Genomic DNA, 18315 nt, shown 5'->3' with positions numbered 1-18315 from the left:
TCTAAGATTTGGGTCCAAATAAACATTAGATTCAGCTCACTGGAGTTCTGAAGCACACAGACAATTAAGCAACTGGATGATGGGCCTGTGTCTAGACATCAGTCAGTATTTGGACACAAACTTGGAGTCGCGTCAAAATAACAAGAAGAAACGATTGGTTGACTCTGAAAAAGAGGTTTGACCTTGAAGTCGTCCAACTGTCTGCGTGCCTTATATTTTACAGATCCTTCATGTAGTTAAGGAAGCCTCTCTATTACTTTGTTATTGGATAACATTTACTGGAAAACATCCAGTAGAGATTAAGTAAAAGGTCCAAATTTAGCGTTAAAGTTTGTGTATGTAACAGGAAGCACATAAAATGTTGGAAAGCAGATATACTCTCTCCGGTGGCATTCCTGTTTTTTGATCTCACTGATGAAACAATATCCTGCACTATTGTTAGAAACACTGGTATCACTGAACTGTCCGTGTCTATTCTCGGATGTTTTCTGGCTTCCCTTTGCATGAGCACTGATCCTTCAAGAAGTACACTTTACATCACATCATTGAGACTTTTAGATAGGCTTGAGGTACCAAATCTTGAGATTTGTTTGGTTTACTGTCCGCATTACTGTGAACATTACCACGTAATCGTTATGTCTTGTGTATCTTTTGCATATGGAGTCAGATCAGTCTAAATATTGAATGCAAAAAGAATAGTTCACTCTGTATTTTCTGATTTATTTATAAATGACTCCCCACAAAACCATGTTTTAATGTAAACAAAGGATATAAATGGAACAAAAGTTCACAAATGTATTTCTGATGCACACACTATGTCTCTTGTATAAATATAATAGAAGTATTTGGAATCTTCAACAATTATATATCTGGACGTAGTTATATTTATATAGCTACATACTGTTGAACCTGAATTTACAAAATGCTCATGAATACACTTTTTTCCAACAGGGAATTATCTGTAGCCAATCAGATGTCGCCTTCCATTTCAGCCAATCACGTGAGCATAGAAGCGAGTGGATTAATTTGATTGGTCTGCTTATGAACAGGTCAGGATTTAGCGGGGTTGTAATGGCGCTCCAAGTGGAAGTAATAACCGTCTTGTGTGTGAGTTATGAATGCTTGCTACGTTAGCAAAAACGTTGGCTATCTATTGCTAATAGAACACCTAGGACCATTAGCTAGCTAAGGTGAGCCATAATGTCATCCAAGTAACGTCAGAAAAGTAAGTCAACTCACTTACAAATAGCCACCTGTTTAAATATGTGCAATAAAGTAAGATGCTAGCAAAACATTTAAGTAAATAGGCAGCTAGCTTGCGAGATTGGACCTATCACATTAACCAATTGGCGGTTTTGATTTTGTTATGCAATGTTATTTGACCTCAGCCGGCTGTTAATGTAACGTTACACTAAACAAGATGGCTCATTCATTTTAGCTACTTAGCTTGTCGATTAAGCAACTATTGCTGTGAGCAAGTTAATTATTACATGTATGTAAACATGTAGGAAGTTTGGTATTGAATTACCGGCTAAGTTATGTTATATGACGTTACTGTGATATTGTAGTGGCTAGCTAGCGCGTGAACCGAGGTTGTCTATAAGCATTATATAGCAAACTTGTTAGCTAACGCTAGTGTTGCATGCCACATGCTAACGTAGTAAGCATTCATAACCTCAACATACCAAAGACTACATTAAATGGTAATTATAATTAATTTACAGCTTGTAAATGCAGGTTCAACAGGCCTATTTGAATATAACAACATCCAGGTATGTTTTTGCTGTGTGCATTAGAAATACATTTGCTAACCTTATTTTTTCATGTTGATTTTGTTGTTTATGTACAACTTTGGTGTGTGTATTGAAAAATATTTTTTGTAGAGACTGATCTGACGCCATATTCATAATCCCCTTCATAGATGCAGTTCATCTTCTTTATATGAGGTCCAGAGGATGTTTTAGTGGAGGCACACACCAGGTATCTTGAGATGTACTATTATTCATAAAAGTTGTCCCTCAGGTCTCATCTGGACACGTCAACCGAGCTCCGATTCTCATTGGGATCGCTAGCTGAAACCCAGTCGGACCACTACCGCTCAGCCAAGGTCATCCGCCGGCCAAGGAGAGGACGAATGGGTCTGCGTGAAACCAAGGTGAGCCTCGGAGGATTACTTATCTGCCTTCGATCCATCTGTGTCTTAAATGTAAAACAAAAGTTTCTACTTTTACCGCTGTTACTTGGAAATCGGCAGTTTTTAGGCAATCGGCGCACCCGGTAGACATCTCCCGAGAACCCTGAGGCTGCTAAAAGTCTCCAGTATTGCAATGTGATTAACCGTTGGTAAGGGTGCTTATATCTGATTAACAGCTTGTCTATGTATTCCCTTGAGAATTCCTCAAGCCTGCATTATGTTCAATTTGTATTAAGGCACTTTTAACTGAACCGTAGTATAGCCTATGTGGGGAGAGATAAAGACAAGAGGTGATGCCAGTCACTCATACATTGGTCAGACCCTCCCATTTGTGCAGTTTTAGTGATGAGCCAGAGTCCTTGTCACAGTGCATCAGGGCTGGCGTAGGTTTTATGTTTTTAATGGGAGAAACAGATTATCACCAGGAGAGAATAGATGGGCTTCAGTATCTCATCAGCTCGCCTCATCTCATTTTATAGTAGCATGCGTTTTTTATTTTATTATTATGGGTCCAGACTAGCCTCTCACAGGATAAGATCACGTCTGTCCAGCTCATATTAGTAACCTGTACATCATATACGCTGTTCCAATGGAAAAAGGTGTCCCTTTTAAATTAAATTAAAGTTAGGAGACAATAAACCCACCATATTGATTGTGTACAGACGCAATATAAGTTATTTTAGAGGATTATGATGCTGGTTGTTTATTGAAGTTATCAATTAATTTACGATGTCTCCTACAGAGTGATAGTTTAGGGACTGCATAGGCTTAGATCTTTTCATAAAACATCTGATTAAATGACAGAAAATGTTTTTTGGAGTATCTGAAGAAATTTATTTCATTCCCCTAAAGATTTTCAATGTATTAAATCTGAATTTCTATAGTCTTCTATTCATGTCCCGTCTTTATGTGCAGGCTAAATCCCTGGGGGAACACGAATGGCGCTCACAGCAGCTCGGGGTTCTGGGAGGCCACCACTTCGAGAGCGACACGGAGATGTCGGACATCGACGACGATGACAGGGAAACGATGTTCAGCTCCATGGACCTGCTCTCACCCAGCGGCCACTCTGATGCACAAACTCTGGCCATGATGCTGCAGGAGCAGCTGGACGCAATCAACAAGGAGATTCGGTACTTGACACGCACTACATTATTCATTTCAAATAAAAGGGCCAGATTCTCAGACGTATTGATTTGTTTCCTTTACTTATGGTTTTCCTAATCCATTTTGCTGTCAATCAAGTATTGCACTTTTTTAAAGATCGGGTCCCGGAAAGCTGGGGCTTTTTAGTCCATTTTGCAGATTACTCGAAACGTTTCTGACCTTGGGGTGATATCCTGTTGTTGCATTAAGCCCTGTCTCTAACGGATAACTCTGTCTCCATCACATTTTAGGAATGTATCTTAACTTTGCCCTATTTATATCACCGTCCCTGACTTCTTAAGTGGTACGCCTCCCAAACTCTGCTGTAGTATTAAACACGTTCCATTGAGAGTAACAGTTTGTATTCATGTTTGTAAGAAGCAGATAATAGCATCACAGAGAAACTGTTCCTGCAGCCTTAATCTGTCCTTTTCATCAGTAGGATTTAGAGACTCATATTTCCCCCAGATATGCTGAAATAAGGCTTGATGCACGACTCAAGCTCATACTAAGGGTTTCTCTGTCTTTTTAGTGCATCTGTAGATCACAATTCTTGTCTATAAGCCAAACACTTGACTTGTTAATGTTTCAGGAAATGTGATCTGCAGCTTGCTTGTTAATGCTGTAATTATCTTGTGCTGATAAGTATTCATAACCCTGAGCACCACTCCACTTAGTTCTTAATTTCTTCCTCCTAATGTGACTTTTGGTCTTATCTAATTTACATCCCTATCAATAGACACCGTGCCACATATTTCTTTCAGGAAGATTTAATTCAAATCTGATGGCAGATAGTTATCGTGCAAGCAGTTGAGCTCTCGGCTAATTACAAAGTAAAATCCTGTTTAAAATGAATGATCTGACTTTGAGCATTTTTATCTCCTCACTTTGGCCGGTAATTAGTTCGCCTCATACTGTAGGTATTTAATGGAATTAGTTCGGCTTATCTACAGAAAGCCAACTCCAAACAAACTAAACTATGTAGCAAGAATACTGATAAAGAGTAAATTTCTATTTCAGTCGAGCTGGAAATTGGATGTAGCTGTGGTTGTATATTCGCTACATATTGCATCTTCTATGAATTGAAGACACTTACTGCTGAGTGTTCCTCCCATGTCCTCCCTTCAACTCTTCCCAGGCTGATCCAGGAGGAGAAGGAGTCGACGGAGCTACGGGCGGAGGAGATCGAGAACCGGGTGGCCAGTGTCAGCCTCGAGGGCCTCAACCTGGCTCGAATGCACCATCACGGAGCCTCCATTACTGCCTCAGCCACCGCGTCCTCCTTGGCCTCCTCCTCCCCACCCAGCGGACACTCCACCCCCAAGCTTGATCCTCGGAGCCCCGCCCGCGATATGGAGCGCATGGGGGTCATGACACTGGTAATTTGTTTTCCCACATGTAGACCTCCAAGTACATATTCATCCCTGGAAGTAGAGTAGGTCAAATCAAGAGAATGACCCTCATTTTCACTGTTAGAGGAGCAGCTGTTGGTATAAGAATGAATAGTGATCCAGTAAACAGCTATGCTGTCCGTTTCATTACTGTTTGTTTTTAGAACAATTTCTGGAGTTCTGCAATCTTAAAAGTATTTATTTTTAAAACAAAAATAGTTTAAATTTAAATATTATTGGAGTAGACATTCTGTGCTTTATCAGTGAGTCTTGACTTAGGTCATGAAGAGTACATTGTTTCTTTGTGTCACGTGATGGCAGTAATGTGTGATTCAATTGGACATTTTCCAAAAATATAGTTCTGAACTAACTATTTTGACACCACCATCCAAAAATGGTGTCCAAAACAATAGTGGTGTGTTCAATGAGTCATGCTGAAAACACACTAGGCAGCGGTGAAGTGTTTTTAAGCAGCTGGTAGTTTTGATTATTACTTCCTGGGTTTGTTCATTTACAAAACGTCCAGTTTCCTTATAGATAGATTCGTCGGTAGGTCTTCATCAGGGTTCAGATGAGGACATTTGAGCCTGACTTTTTTTTATGCAATCAATTTGTTGGAGTAGCAGCTTAAAGTCTTCTTTCAAAATCTATGCTATCAGTGGATATTTTCCATTACATATGACCTTTGCAATCGTGATTGTTTTTTGAGAAGGCAGTATCGAGATGTCTTACGTCACCGGGTTTAAACTCATCCAGACAAGGAGTGTCTGAGATATCACACTGATGAAATGACTGATGACCATCATATTGCGAGTGTGAAATATGACATGGCTTTCCACGAGGCGGTGAATTGCAAAAACGACCCTCTGTCTCCGAGTTTATGTCCGAAGTGCTGTGATTGACGGCCATAAGGGATTTGCTGTCTTCGCATCACACGGCAGCCTTTGATTAGAGTTGTCGTATATGCTCTGTCTGAGTGTGTACTTTCAGGGATTTAAGATTTATTTTTAGAGACCGTACCACTCTAAGCAAGTAGAGAAATGTATTGTATATAGAATATTTCAGCCAGTGTGGAGGTGTTAATTGGTGGTTGTTGCAACCAGTGGTCAGGGTCATTTTTGTATGAAGAAAGAAGGAAGCATATAAAGGTGGCGCCGACTGTTCTGGCCATGTTTTATGTAGAGGATCTCAGCATGTTGAGCAGTATAGCTCAAGCAGACATTAATTTTTAACGCTTGCTGCATTAACTTAGCGTGCAGAGAATGTCGTGACAGAAACGGTCTCCCACTGTAAGCTGTCATCATACAACCCAGGTCTCAAAGGGATATCTTATAATAATATGTTTTACAGCTCAGTTGCCCTCTAAATCCCTCCACATTGACCCGAGGCTGAAACACTCCAGATGTGCCCATCTAGGAGATTATTATTTATTTATTTTTTGAATGAGAAAATAAAAATATTCACATATGCCCCCATAACCTACCAGAACATGGGACGAGTGTAATGTGTCCTCTACCCAGAGGCTTTTAAAGAAATAAGGCTTCGATTTGTATTGATGGGCCAAATGACTTGTTTTCCCATCCTTCCCCCGTATTGATCTGTGAATTGATCCTCTGGTATTGGGTAATCTAATGGTGTATGATATGAATTTGAATGAGCCAATAGTCTTTCATTAATTACCGAGATGGAAATGTTTCTTGTCCCATGTTAAACACGTGGATATTGACGATTGTCTTGTTCTTTTCTCTGCCCACAAGCCCAGTGATCTGAGGAAACACAGGAGAAAGGTACGCACAGTATAGTTTAACGATAAGGTTGCTTTAACAGCGCCCTGCATGAACGCGTGATCGACCGGTGTCCCAGGGTCACTTCTAATGTCCCATTCTCTGCCCTCGTCCCACAGATAGCCGCGGTGGACGAGGACGGCCACGAGGACAAGGCCACCATCAAGTGTGAGACATCCCCTCCTGCAACGCCGCGCACCGTCCGAATGACACACACACTGCCAGCCTCCTCGCACAATGACGCACGAGGGTAGGTGCATTTTCATTAAGAGTGTGTTTGGACTTCCTGTGACGATACCACTATTCATTTAATTCATTTACCAACTGCGGGAGCGGAGGTGTTTTGTTTGATTGCCTCTCCATCTTGGATGCAAATTACATTCTTTCTTGTGAAATGTTAGCTTGATGTGCTGCTTTTCCGATGGCGTAGTCGTCTGTTTTTTTTTTTTGCTTTGGATGAAACCTAGAAGCTTTCCAATTGAGCTGCAATTTTGCCATGCATAATTTTTAAGCACGCTCAAGATAATCTGGCTACTTTTTCAAATTTAAAGCACAGGCAGTAGCAACGTTATTAGATGAGACTTCAGTAATCGGCTTTGATAAATGAGCTTAAAAAGTTGGGAAAAGCAGCAAATACTTTGAGGATACTAAGCAGAAAAAAGAACAGAACAGAGCATACTTATTTCCAAGTTATGAGATATACATTGAGGTATGTATAGGTGAGCCCACTTCTAAGAACTCCTCATTATCTATCGCATATACATTATATTTTCCAAAGGTTATTAATGGCAGTCTAAACAGGGTTTTTTTTGTGTTTCTGTGTGTCTTCAGGATCGTGTCCTCTCTGGAGACTGAGGCCAGTGCACTGAGTAGTGTAGCCAGCAGCCAAGACTCCCTCCACAAGCAGCCGAAGAAGAAGGGCATCAAATCCTCCATCGGACGGCTGTTTGGCAAGAAGGAGAAGGGCAGGCTTGCACATATGGCACACAGACATGTCATGGTAGATCCACAAGGTGGGCACTGGAGGCAATGTTGATGGTGTGATGGTTTCTCTCTCCTCATGCTGACTTCAACACAGATTTGTTGTTCACAATGTAGCGTTTTCAGGGATCAGGGAACAATCGGCAGTAAAACTTTATTTTAGACACACATGATCAATCCGCGCTTCAAATGTGCACCAAACTGTGGCGGGGGATCTGTATGCATCACGGATCATCTACGGTCCGTTACACTACTAATACCTTATTTGCACAGTTTAGATTTACTTGTACCAACCCCCCCAACATCAAATTTGTGTTGTTGGCAGGGTGGAATGGCTGCTTTGAGTTATATACAATGATCCCACTGAAACTCAGGGTTATGTTATTACTGGTAGTAATAACATAACAGTAAATCTGTTTATGCATACTCACCTCAACACCACCTAAATCCTAACAGCACATTTAGGAGAAGTAAATCAGAGGCAAATACACACACTTATAGAGACAGTGAAGTGTTTATTTATATCAAACCATATCAATTGTATTCACTGATCCTGTGTTCGTCTTCCTCTTCTCACAGCGACCCTGATTGACCCCGACATGGCAGGCCAGGACATGGGGGTGGGAAAACTGGGAACTCAGGCTGAGAAGGACCGCCGGTTGAAAAAGAAGTAAGTGTCATCACTGGCAACATCGCTAAGTCGCAGACATCCAAATAGTCCCTTAGTAGGGTCTTCTCACACACACTCAGCGGGGTCCATTTAATATATCCGCTTGTACAAATGGCCATATTCAGTTTATGGTCATACAAAAGAGAAGCATCGTGTTTGGAAGTCTTCTAGCTGCCTTTCACCGCTACATTACAGTATCTGACCTTTTACACACAGACCTCCAGCTCCTGTGTTTACCTTTACCCCCTCCCATAAAAACATGGACTGCACTGTGTGCAATACCATGACAACCCACACCAGAGAGCAAGATCGATAAAAAAGCAGAAGCCGGATCAGTTTCCAGGAGCAGAGATCAGCCTCACTGTATTCAGACACAGAGCCAAAGTCAGTCTATTGATCCGGGCTGAAAACCCAATTAATCTCACAACGCTACTTTGTCAATTTGGGAGTTATAGACGGCTTTCCCAACACAACACCCATAGATTACACTCGCAGTCGGATCGGGTGTGTTCTGCCCTGCAGGAAAAGGGGAAACCCCCTTTGCAAATCTTTCAGCAGAATGTGTGTGCGCGGGTGTGTGTGTGCTGTGTGTGTGTATGCGCGCATTTGCCATGCCCCGGCGCCAAATGATGAATGTCATTTGCTCGAAGTGCACATTGAGTTGCCATGATGAATAACTTTGCCTCCCATGTAGTCAATAGTGAGTATTTGTTGTATGTTGACAAATGTGTTGTTTTTTCTTCCACTGCACTGACTCCTTCATAGCAGTGTTCCGGGATTAAGGCCACACCTCCACCTTGCATCTTGGCGCCTCCTCCACACTGCATGCCATTCGAGCTGCCTGCACTATTTTCCATTACAGCATCTTGATCGATCAATACCGCCGTGGTTCTCATTGTTGGCGTGTGTGTTCTTTTCTTCTTCTTCTTTTGTTTTTTCCTCGGGAGGGAACGAAGAGTATCTGAATGTAACTGAGCATTTGAATGTGAGGCCATGGAGGGGGGGGTGGGGTACTTGCTGTGTTTCAATGCATTTCTCATTTCCTCTGCTGCACGAGATGTGGTCAGGACTGCATTGTAGAAAATGACTTTTTTTTTTGACTGGTCTACAGATGCTCCTGTAAACGAATGTCCTCCATTGTGAGACGTGTGTGTGCGTGTGAGCGTACGTGTGTTTGTTTAGAGCCGTATCGTTTACTGCCTATTAACTCATTAACTTTTGTGTACTTTTGTCTCCCCGTCGCTCTCTTTGCTCTCTGATTCTCTCCTCTCTCCCCCTTCCTCTCCCTCTCATCATCCTCTGACTCTAACAAAGCGGGTAAGTTGTGAGGATGTGTAACTGACCTCCTGGGTATGACCATTGTCTCTGCCATTTTTGCCCTGTCCGCCATCTCTCCCGTCTGTCCCGCCATCCGTCCTCTCCCGAAAGACCAGTGCCAAAGCCGACGTCTCTTTTATCTATATGTGTATCTATCTATCCTTCATGGCTGTTGATGACGCCATTGCGTTCTTTCTTTCTTTTTTCATTTACCATCTGAAGACGTTTCTTCCCCCCCTTTTTACAGTTCAATGGCAGCTGCATCCATGGCTGGACTGAGAATGTCGCTAAAACTGGGGCCCAATTTTGTAACACCCGGAATGTCTTCCTCTCCTTCTATGTGTCTCTTTATCTATTTGTGTGGAATAACCAGCTGTAATATCTGGTTATGGGAATGTCAAAATGTTCTTTTTGTTTGTATGATTTTTCATAACTGTTTCCTTACTTCCCTTTCCCCAGCTATGTTCAGTGGATGTATATTTCTCCATGCATTAGACCTGACCTGAACATAAAACATGAGCTACCCCTCCCCCCTCCCCCCCATGTGCTGGATAGATAAAAAACAAACGTGAATGTACCTGGTCGTGTTTGAATGAACACATTTCCTCTGTCACCTGTAGGCTTTTGTGCGCCATGTATGCTGTGTTTAAGTGCCCTTTCACTGTACTGAGGCCTTCAACGCTCAGAGTGCTACATGTACCATGTTTATTACGAAGCCCACTCTTTTCATCTGTGAAGTTCTTTGACAACACACTCAGGGAATGCACTGTTGATTCTGAGTTTTTGTCACTGAAATGTGTTCACTAAACAGAACGAGAACTGCATTGTTTTTGGTGCGTGGGTGTGAGAGCGAGTGTGTTCCTTGCTCTCCCCTGTTTGTCGGGCGCTTTTAGGCTGTTCTACGTGTCTGGTCGAGTGTGGGAGGATTCAGCACAATACAAATAGCGGTGCGTGACAAACCAGGAGCCACTGCTCTTTGTTGATGAGGTGCAATTCACATCGCTGTGAGAATAATGGCACCGGCAAGTGAGGCAAAACAAAATACGGCTCAGCCCTCTTATGTTACACTTCACCACCTGCTAAAAAAAAAAAACGTACAGAAAAGTTAGTATCAGTGTGAGAACAATCTCCGTCAGCAGAATAGTGAGTTGGGTAATTGTGCTTAGATTAGCAAAGTGGTGTCCAGGTTGACAGCACAGTGCCAACCAGGTGTACCTGTGTTTGTAAGCACATAGAGCACCTCCACTGAGGATGTACCATCCTCTGAAATGTGTTTTTTTTTAATTAAATAGTTACACCATTTCTATCTGCACCTGGATCTGGATCTGTATTTAAATCCAGTTAGACCGTATTACGACTCGTGCATGGATTAATTGTGCCAAAATGTAAGTGGGTCAGATTGACCACGTAATTATAGGTTTTTAAATGTGTTTTGTTGCTGTAGCACTTAGCTAATGGCCTTAACTTCCACCTGTATCATTCAAATGTTAAATAGATTTGTTTTTTTTCCTTAACACTGTTGATACACAGGCCTGGTCGTAGTTTCTACTTGCAGTGAATTTAAGATCATGAATACTGTAGGTGTGTGAGAGGGAGAATATTAACATCAGGATTAGGGATTTGGGAATGAATGCAGTCGGTGAATGCCCTCATGAGTTCAGTAATACAAAACCTGTGTGTGTGTGTGTCAGAGTGTGCATCTCTGAGTTGTGCGCTTGTCTGCGTCGCTCTCTGGCAGCGAAGAGATGAACGATAAAACGCTGCCCTTTTCAACGCTCTTAGTGTACAGGCTGGACTAGGAGATAAAATGTGTTTGAGTACCCTCCTGTCATGTATTATACACTCACACACAACGCTGTGACTGCAGGGATTTGTGACAAGGAGCGAGCCTGTGAGAGAATGTATGAGAGCGTTGTATAAGAGTGAGAAAACGTTATGTTTATTCTGGTGTACAAGTACACGCGTTCATGCAAGGTCTCCTCTGTCCCCGCCCTCAGACACGAGCTATTGGAGGAGGCCAGGAGAAAGGGTTTACCTTTCGCCCAATGGGACGGTCCTACGGTTGTAGCCTGGCTGGAGGTACGTAGTCACTGTCCTGAGAAGATCTTTTTGTCTCAAACAGGGGATTTTTCCATAGCAAATATACTAACCTGCATAGTAGTTACGGTGTATGTGAAGATCCAAAATTTTTACTTAGATTTCTACTTGCTCAGGAGCTTCATATTTACTTCACTGGAACACATATTTGACTTGATGACACAAGCCATTTAATATACAGTAATTCTGATTGTTATGTTTTTGGTTTGCTAGGATCAATTATGAGTTATTTAAAAAAAATCAGTATTAAACTTTGGTAACTAAATCCTGGATAAACCACAACAATACTGTTACAATTTCTGATAAATCATTGTAGTGAATCACCCACTCAGTTCCTCTGAGGTAAAAGGCAAACTATAGAAACACTACTGCCCCCTGATGTTCAGTGGATGACCTACAGCCACAATGTTCCAGTTATTGATACTGTTGAATGGGGTTATTGGGGACACATTATTATGACGTTTTTTGACGGTGTTCAAGGGACTTAATTAGAGTGTGAAGACCATGCAATGACTACGGGGGGGAAAATGCATTCATATTTTTGAGGAATACAAAATATTGTTCTGTGACCCAGTAAAAATGGAATGAATTAAACCAAATTATGTCCACTGTATTTGAAATGGCCAACAGGATATTTTGAAAAATAGCTATTGCTCATTCACTCTGGCCAAACTCACTCACATCCCATGCTCCTTTGTTTTTGCTCCCCCTTCTCTCGGTGTGGTAAAGCTGTGGTTGGGAATGCCGGCCTGGTACGTGGCGGCGTGCCGCGCCAACGTGAAGAGCGGCGCCATCATGTCGGCCCTATCCGACACGGAGATCCAGAGGGAGATCGGTATCAGTAACCCTCTGCACCGCCTCAAACTTCGCCTGGCCATCCAGGAAATGGTCTCCCTCACCAGCCCCTCTGCCCCGCCCACCTCCAGAACCGTGAGTTATACAGCAAATATGGGAACATGCACGCAGACTGGATCTTTAGTTGTCCAAGCATTTGTTGAGCTGATCGGGGGAGGAGACAACAATTTTAATATTGAAAACATTCTAGGTATTACACATATTTCTTGCTGAAAATTAGAAAGATCAAAACCACTTCAATATCTGCCCATTCAATGTGAAGCTTAAATAACTAGCAGCTTGTTAGCTTAGCACAAAGATTAAGCACACTCGTATGAAAATAATATCTGTCTACCAGCACATTAAAAACTTGATAGTTAACACCAGTTTAAAACAGATAATTTGAGGGATTCTGTGTAAATTGTGCTGTTTTCCCCGTTTCCAGTCTTTCTGCTAAACTAAGCCCTAAAGCTGCTCGTTCCAGCTTCATATTCAACATTAGCGTCACCAAGAAAGCCCATATGCAATTATCCCAAAATGCTAAATGATTCCCTTGAGCAAAAATGAAAGTTGAGCAAGGCTAGCATGCTTAACTCAAGTCAAGAAAGCTCATTATTATTATTATTTTCCAATTGAAAGAAGGGCTATCATCACCCTTCTGACTCCTGTAACTGTTTTACATTATTTCTTCCTGCTTTTATTTGGCCAGACTTTAAACATTTATAAGATCATTTCTGCCTCCAGATCAGCTCTGAAAAATGTTTGTATTACTGATTATCCTCTCTGCTTACATGCACAACGCCTCCAGACCTGAACGACACGCGTGTCGACGTGTGACAACAGCGGAGTGACGGGCACACACAGCCATTATAATCACACCCAGCGCATTGAAATCCTACAGTCTTTGTGATGAAGAGTGAACATTACAGTGGGAGTCGGTGACGGCCCGGGTTGTAGAACAGCTGTAGTTTAGCTCTCCAGTTATTCCACACACCACAGTTGCTTCCATAGCTCCCTGTTGTCATGGTAATTGCATACAGTCTCTAAGGACTGTGCTGCTCCTTAACGATAGGGATGGTTCACACTGCGGAGCGAGCACTTATGTTTATACTGAAGGAGCACAAACCATACATCTTACCAACATGAGAAGGTGTGCTGTCGTATAAACCCGGCAGAGAGTCTTCATTAAAGTCGCTGCATTAAAGTCTCTACACAATACTATCAATGCATGCGGTAGTCTGAACTCATGAGCTCTTTCCTGTGTTCTCTCGTAAAATAACACTAGCAGTACTTCATCCCCCCCCCGTTCCCCCCCTTTACCTCACCCTCTCATCTACCACTTAGCTCCCCTTCCACACCTCATGAAACTTTCATTACAGAGCATGCAACTCCACGCGCCTGATAACAAACTCCCTCAGCTGTGACGGGGCCCACCGCCTGTTGTCGCATTTAAGACCCCCACACTTTAAAGAGGGGGGGTTAATTGACCTTGTAAATATGGTTTGACGTGTATGTCGAGCAGAAAATTGAGGGAGAGGGGGGAAAGAAACAGTGGCTTTACCGCCGCCATTACAACCAGGTTGCCCTCGAACATGCAGTGAAGGAGTGCTCCGCTGTTAGGAGTCCTGTGACTGCAGAACAGTCACTGCAGCTACAACAGAATAAAGGGTCGGTTCACACAAATAACAAATCAAAACACTATTTCAATTACTTAAAGTGTTTTTGAGAGGCAGACATGCAGATAGTTTTGGAGCTATAGCTGAGATATCCGCCTCCACCGCAATTTAATAGCATCCACTGTCAGTAGTTTTGATTGGAGCTAATTTCTACTGAACAAATATTCCCCATTAACTACTGACCACGTGTTCTTGGGATTCGAAAGCACTTGAGAGGTGTCTTTTCTCTAATTTGAGTGAACTGCCCCTTTTGCGTGTCGACTGCAGATGCAGAGGGATGAGTTATGTGGTGTTTGTGTGTCCTTTGGTGTTAATTGTACTAATTTGTTTGGTCTTCCTCATCGTGCATGGCAACCGTCCGTCACTTGTTCATGTATCGTACGCCGAAAACTGGGACGCTCTGTGCTGTGTTGTGTTGTTGTCCTCTTTTATATGCCCTTTGACCCCTGGCGGGTCCGGGGGCCAGTTCATGATCTGACTGTGATGCTATAACACTATTGGCTTACAGTGGTGCTGCTCTTCTTCTTTAACACTGCTTGCCCCTCCTACCGGACCTCTACTACCAACCCCGCTGCTGCTCTCTCTCTCGGGCTCTGCCCCTTGTAGCCGTCAGGCAATGTATGGCTGACCCATGAGGAGATGGAGACCATGGCAGCCCCTTCCAAAACGGTCAGTCCCCTTGTGTCCTTTACCGTCAGCCTTTCCTTTCTCTGTCAGTCATGTGTGAGAGTGGATATCGACGGGAGTGAGTGAAGACGGACCTGAGTGGTGACTGATGGAGAAGGCATGCATAATTTAACCCCCTTTTCCTGATTTGGCCTGAAGCCTTGTGTTGCTGATCATGGGAGTCAACTGACCATTATAAATGTGAGGGCTAGACTGTTTATTCCTGTGGTGCTGTTACAAATATCACCACCACCACATCTCTAAGAGTTATTTCATCACATTTAGCTTCTTAACGTTTGCGCGTCAGAGTCGGCCTGATTAAACTGGATGCATTCAAAAGAAATCCAGCGCTTTCAACTGCAATGAGATTTGAACTGCTATGTCATTGTGATCTGTTTTTGCGGTGGGTGAGTATTTGTGGTCATTCAGTAGATTTATCATTATGTGATTGTGATCATTGCATGTGATCATGAGCTGAATAAATAACTCCATCTGTATCTTCACCCTATGGCGATATATCAATCGATTTCAAAGGAACAAATACCGATCTTACATCATATAGGGACTCTTACCCCATTAGGCATTATTCGAAAGCTACTGCTCCCTTTGTCCAAATGAAAACAAGCATCTCAACCAATGTGTTATCTCCTATCTGGCTTCGGGACCAACAGTAATAAGCTAACAAACGATATTGTGCCATTTTTCAGGACTGCATTTTGACCCGTTAGTAACCTATTTCCAAACTAAAGGTAAACTGCCAGGCCACATCTGGCCCCCCTGGAGACCAAATTAACCTTTTAAGTTCCTCAGCAGTAACTTTTTTTTTTATCATGTCGTAAAAGCACCTTGCCACTATACAAGGTTTGTAAAAATGTAGCAAGAGGTTGGTGAGGAGAAACTTTGTTCCTTCATCTGGCTTCCTCTTAGATGTAGGAGCACTACGGTCAAACCTTGGGTAACAAAACATATTTAAGTGTATTTATAGATATAAATCATGTGTATCCGGCACTGTGATGTTTCCCTTGTTCTCTCAGCATGCAGTGTGTTGAGATTAGCGTTTCTTGCCAGCTCTATTTTGAGGACATGTTGGTGCAGCTGCAGGATTTGTTATCGAATAATCAGATTACAGCCAGTGGGCATTCATTTCCTGTCATAAGTATCTGTTTTTTCTTTTCCCCTTTTTTTTTTCCAATTAGAAGTCGGACTCTGAAGAGGGGAGCTGGGCACAGGTATGAGGGGAAACCCTGCTGTTATTTCCTGCATTTATCCATTAAAGGTTGTTTATTTCAGAAAACATCTTACAGCCAACATGAACATGCATCCAGTAAACCGTTAACATCGCTTTTATTTTGTGAGATTCCGACTGAACAGACTGACTTGTGTCTTCTGTATCAGACTCTAGCTTATGGCGACATGAACCACGAGTGGATAGGGAACGAGTGGCTGCCCAGTCTAGGACTACCTCAGTACCGCAGCTACTTCATGGAGTGCCTGGTGGACGCGCGCATGCTGGACCACCTCACCAAGAAGGACCTGAGGGTGCACCTCAAAATGGTGGACAGCTTCCACAGGTACTGGACACACAGTCAGCAAAGACAAGCAATCTTAGTTTTAGTCAAATGTCTGTATATTGTATTGTATTTATTATATTTTCAGTTTTTGTTGGCATATACGTGTGTTTTTCTTTCACCAGAACAAGTTTACAGTATGGAATCATGGGTCTGAAGAAGCTCAACTATGACAGAAAGGAACTGGAGAGACGCAGGGAGCATAGCCAGCATGAAATGAGAGGCAAGTGCACCCAGAATACAAAAAACAATCCACGTATTAGCAAGTCAAAATAAGATGCTACAACTGACTTAAAGGAGATTAAGCTTTAAAATGGGGATTTCTGTACTCGCGGGTCTGCAGACGTACTGGTGTGGAGCAATGAGCGGGTCATCCGCTGGGTGCAGAGCATAGGCCTGAGGGACTACGCCAACATCCTGCTAGAGAGCGGTGTACACGGAGCTCTGGTGGCCTTGGATGACAACTTTGACTACAGCAGTCTGGCTCTGCTCCTCCAGATCCCCAACCAAAACACTCAGGTACTCCAGCCACACACTAGGATAGTCTAATGTTTCATTGCAAAGCTGTTAGTCAGCAACATCTGATCTAAATCACATGGTCTGGATATGGAAAGCGTCAGTGTAAGGGGAACATTTTTAATCCCCTTACATTGTTTCATGGCATCACCAATGAAATTTAAAAGGTGCTCAATATGGAACATCATCTGTCCCCAGCTCCTGTCCTAAAGTAGAGGCATGTTGGTATCAGCCTTCAGAAAGCTGGTCCAACCTAAATCAGGACATGCAGATTTGCCAACTGTCACTCTGGCAGGTTGCCTTGTGAATATTCACTGCTTATCTCATCTATACTCAGGTATAAATGGATATGCAGCACAAATGACGCAATGTGTCAGCTGCCTCTGTTGCCAATCTGCTAAAAATAGCCAGCCTTGTGGAAATCAGAATGTGTGGTTTTGTTTTTCCCCCCCCCCCCCCCTCAGGCACGTCAGATTCTGGAGCGAGAGTACAATAACATGCTGGCGCTGGGCACCGACAGGAGACTGGATGAGGTGAGCTCAACTATTTATTTACCATTAATGTCACCATATTCATGTCAAAGTTTATTGGTAATTTCGGACCACTTGGAACAATTTTACCAACACTGTTTCTATTCAAGATGGTTAAACATAATGAATTAGCTCACGCTTTCAAGATTAAAATGACTCTAGATTATGTTTGATTTGACTGATTTGTTTGACTGGCCTTCACATCTTTTTTTGTAAATACCCAGCAGTACAGTAGTTGTGATAGTTATGATTAAAGACGCAGAAATAGTCAAAAGAAATCAGCTTCTCCCTTACAGTATGGTGACCCAGATTTCCCAGTATCCTAAAGGTTTTGAAAATAGACAGAGTAGGGTTACCTTCTCACAGCTGTACATAAAGCCTTTCATGTCAGTGATTTAATTTAAGAAGTTTTGCAAGAAGGCACCATTTGTCATCTCATCTTTAACATTTGGGCCTGAAACCTGCGACTGATATTTTCCCCCTCCATCAGTGTGACGACAAAGACTTCCGAGGTCCATCATGGAGGAGGCAGTTCCCGCCCCGAGACGTTCACGGTATAAGTATGATGCCAGGATCAGCAGAGACGCTCCCTGCTGGATTCCGTCTCACCGCCACGTCTGGTCACTCCCGAAGGTTGCCCCCTGAGGGTGAGTGTCCGTCTCTGCACCTCAGTTCATCCATTGACACGTCGTTATTGCAGGAAGACATGTCGGTCTTGGTGTTATTTTGATATTGCATGGAATTTGTTAAAAGGTGGATATTTTCAAAAGGCAAAGCGACGGTTAAAAGCAGCACACCCTGAGCGCAGGAGTCGCTGCTCCTCGCCGTGTTGTGACTATGTCTCTTGTTCTCTCCGACTCTGTGACGGCTGCTCTGCAGTCCTCTATGAGGCGCTGGATGACAGTCCTGACGACATGTATTTGGATTGGTTTCAAGGTCAGCTAT

The 18315-nt window shown here is 42.8% G+C and overlaps 1 protein-coding gene across 4 annotated transcripts in view; it reads left to right on the top strand.

Moving 5' to 3' along the window:
* Positions 1-18315, top strand: part of ppfia2 (PTPRF interacting protein alpha 2) — a 139171-nt gene that overhangs the window by 116266 nt on the left and 4590 nt on the right. For 2 of the 4 annotated variants that reach the window (XM_084038230.1, XM_084038231.1), the window contains 17 exons: positions 2023-2155; positions 3110-3327; positions 4479-4719; positions 6489-6518; positions 6635-6765; positions 7347-7528; positions 8076-8166; positions 11481-11562; positions 12310-12510; positions 14697-14759; positions 15953-15985; positions 16152-16327; positions 16450-16547; positions 16668-16843; positions 17305-17373; positions 17861-18017; positions 18250-18306. In XM_084038230.1, the coding sequence (XP_083894356.1) occupies positions 2023-2155; positions 3110-3327; positions 4479-4719; positions 6489-6518; positions 6635-6765; positions 7347-7528; positions 8076-8166; positions 11481-11562; positions 12310-12510; positions 14697-14759; positions 15953-15985; positions 16152-16327; positions 16450-16547; positions 16668-16843; positions 17305-17373; positions 17861-18017; positions 18250-18306 (2138 nt within the window). The remainder of the gene's footprint in view (positions 1-2022; positions 2156-3109; positions 3328-4478; positions 4720-6488; positions 6519-6634; positions 6766-7346; positions 7529-8075; positions 8167-11480; positions 11563-12309; positions 12511-14696; positions 14760-15952; positions 15986-16151; positions 16328-16449; positions 16548-16667; positions 16844-17304; positions 17374-17860; positions 18018-18249; positions 18307-18315) is intronic. The other 2 variants (XM_084038233.1, XM_084038232.1) reach the window with 2 other exon arrangements.

This window comes from Eutrigla gurnardus (genome assembly GCF_963514095.1).
Source record: "Eutrigla gurnardus genome assembly, chromosome: 21".
Classification (NCBI taxonomy): Eukaryota; Metazoa; Chordata; class Actinopteri; order Perciformes; family Triglidae; genus Eutrigla; species Eutrigla gurnardus.
This window is presented reverse-complemented; position numbering and strand designations above follow the sequence as displayed.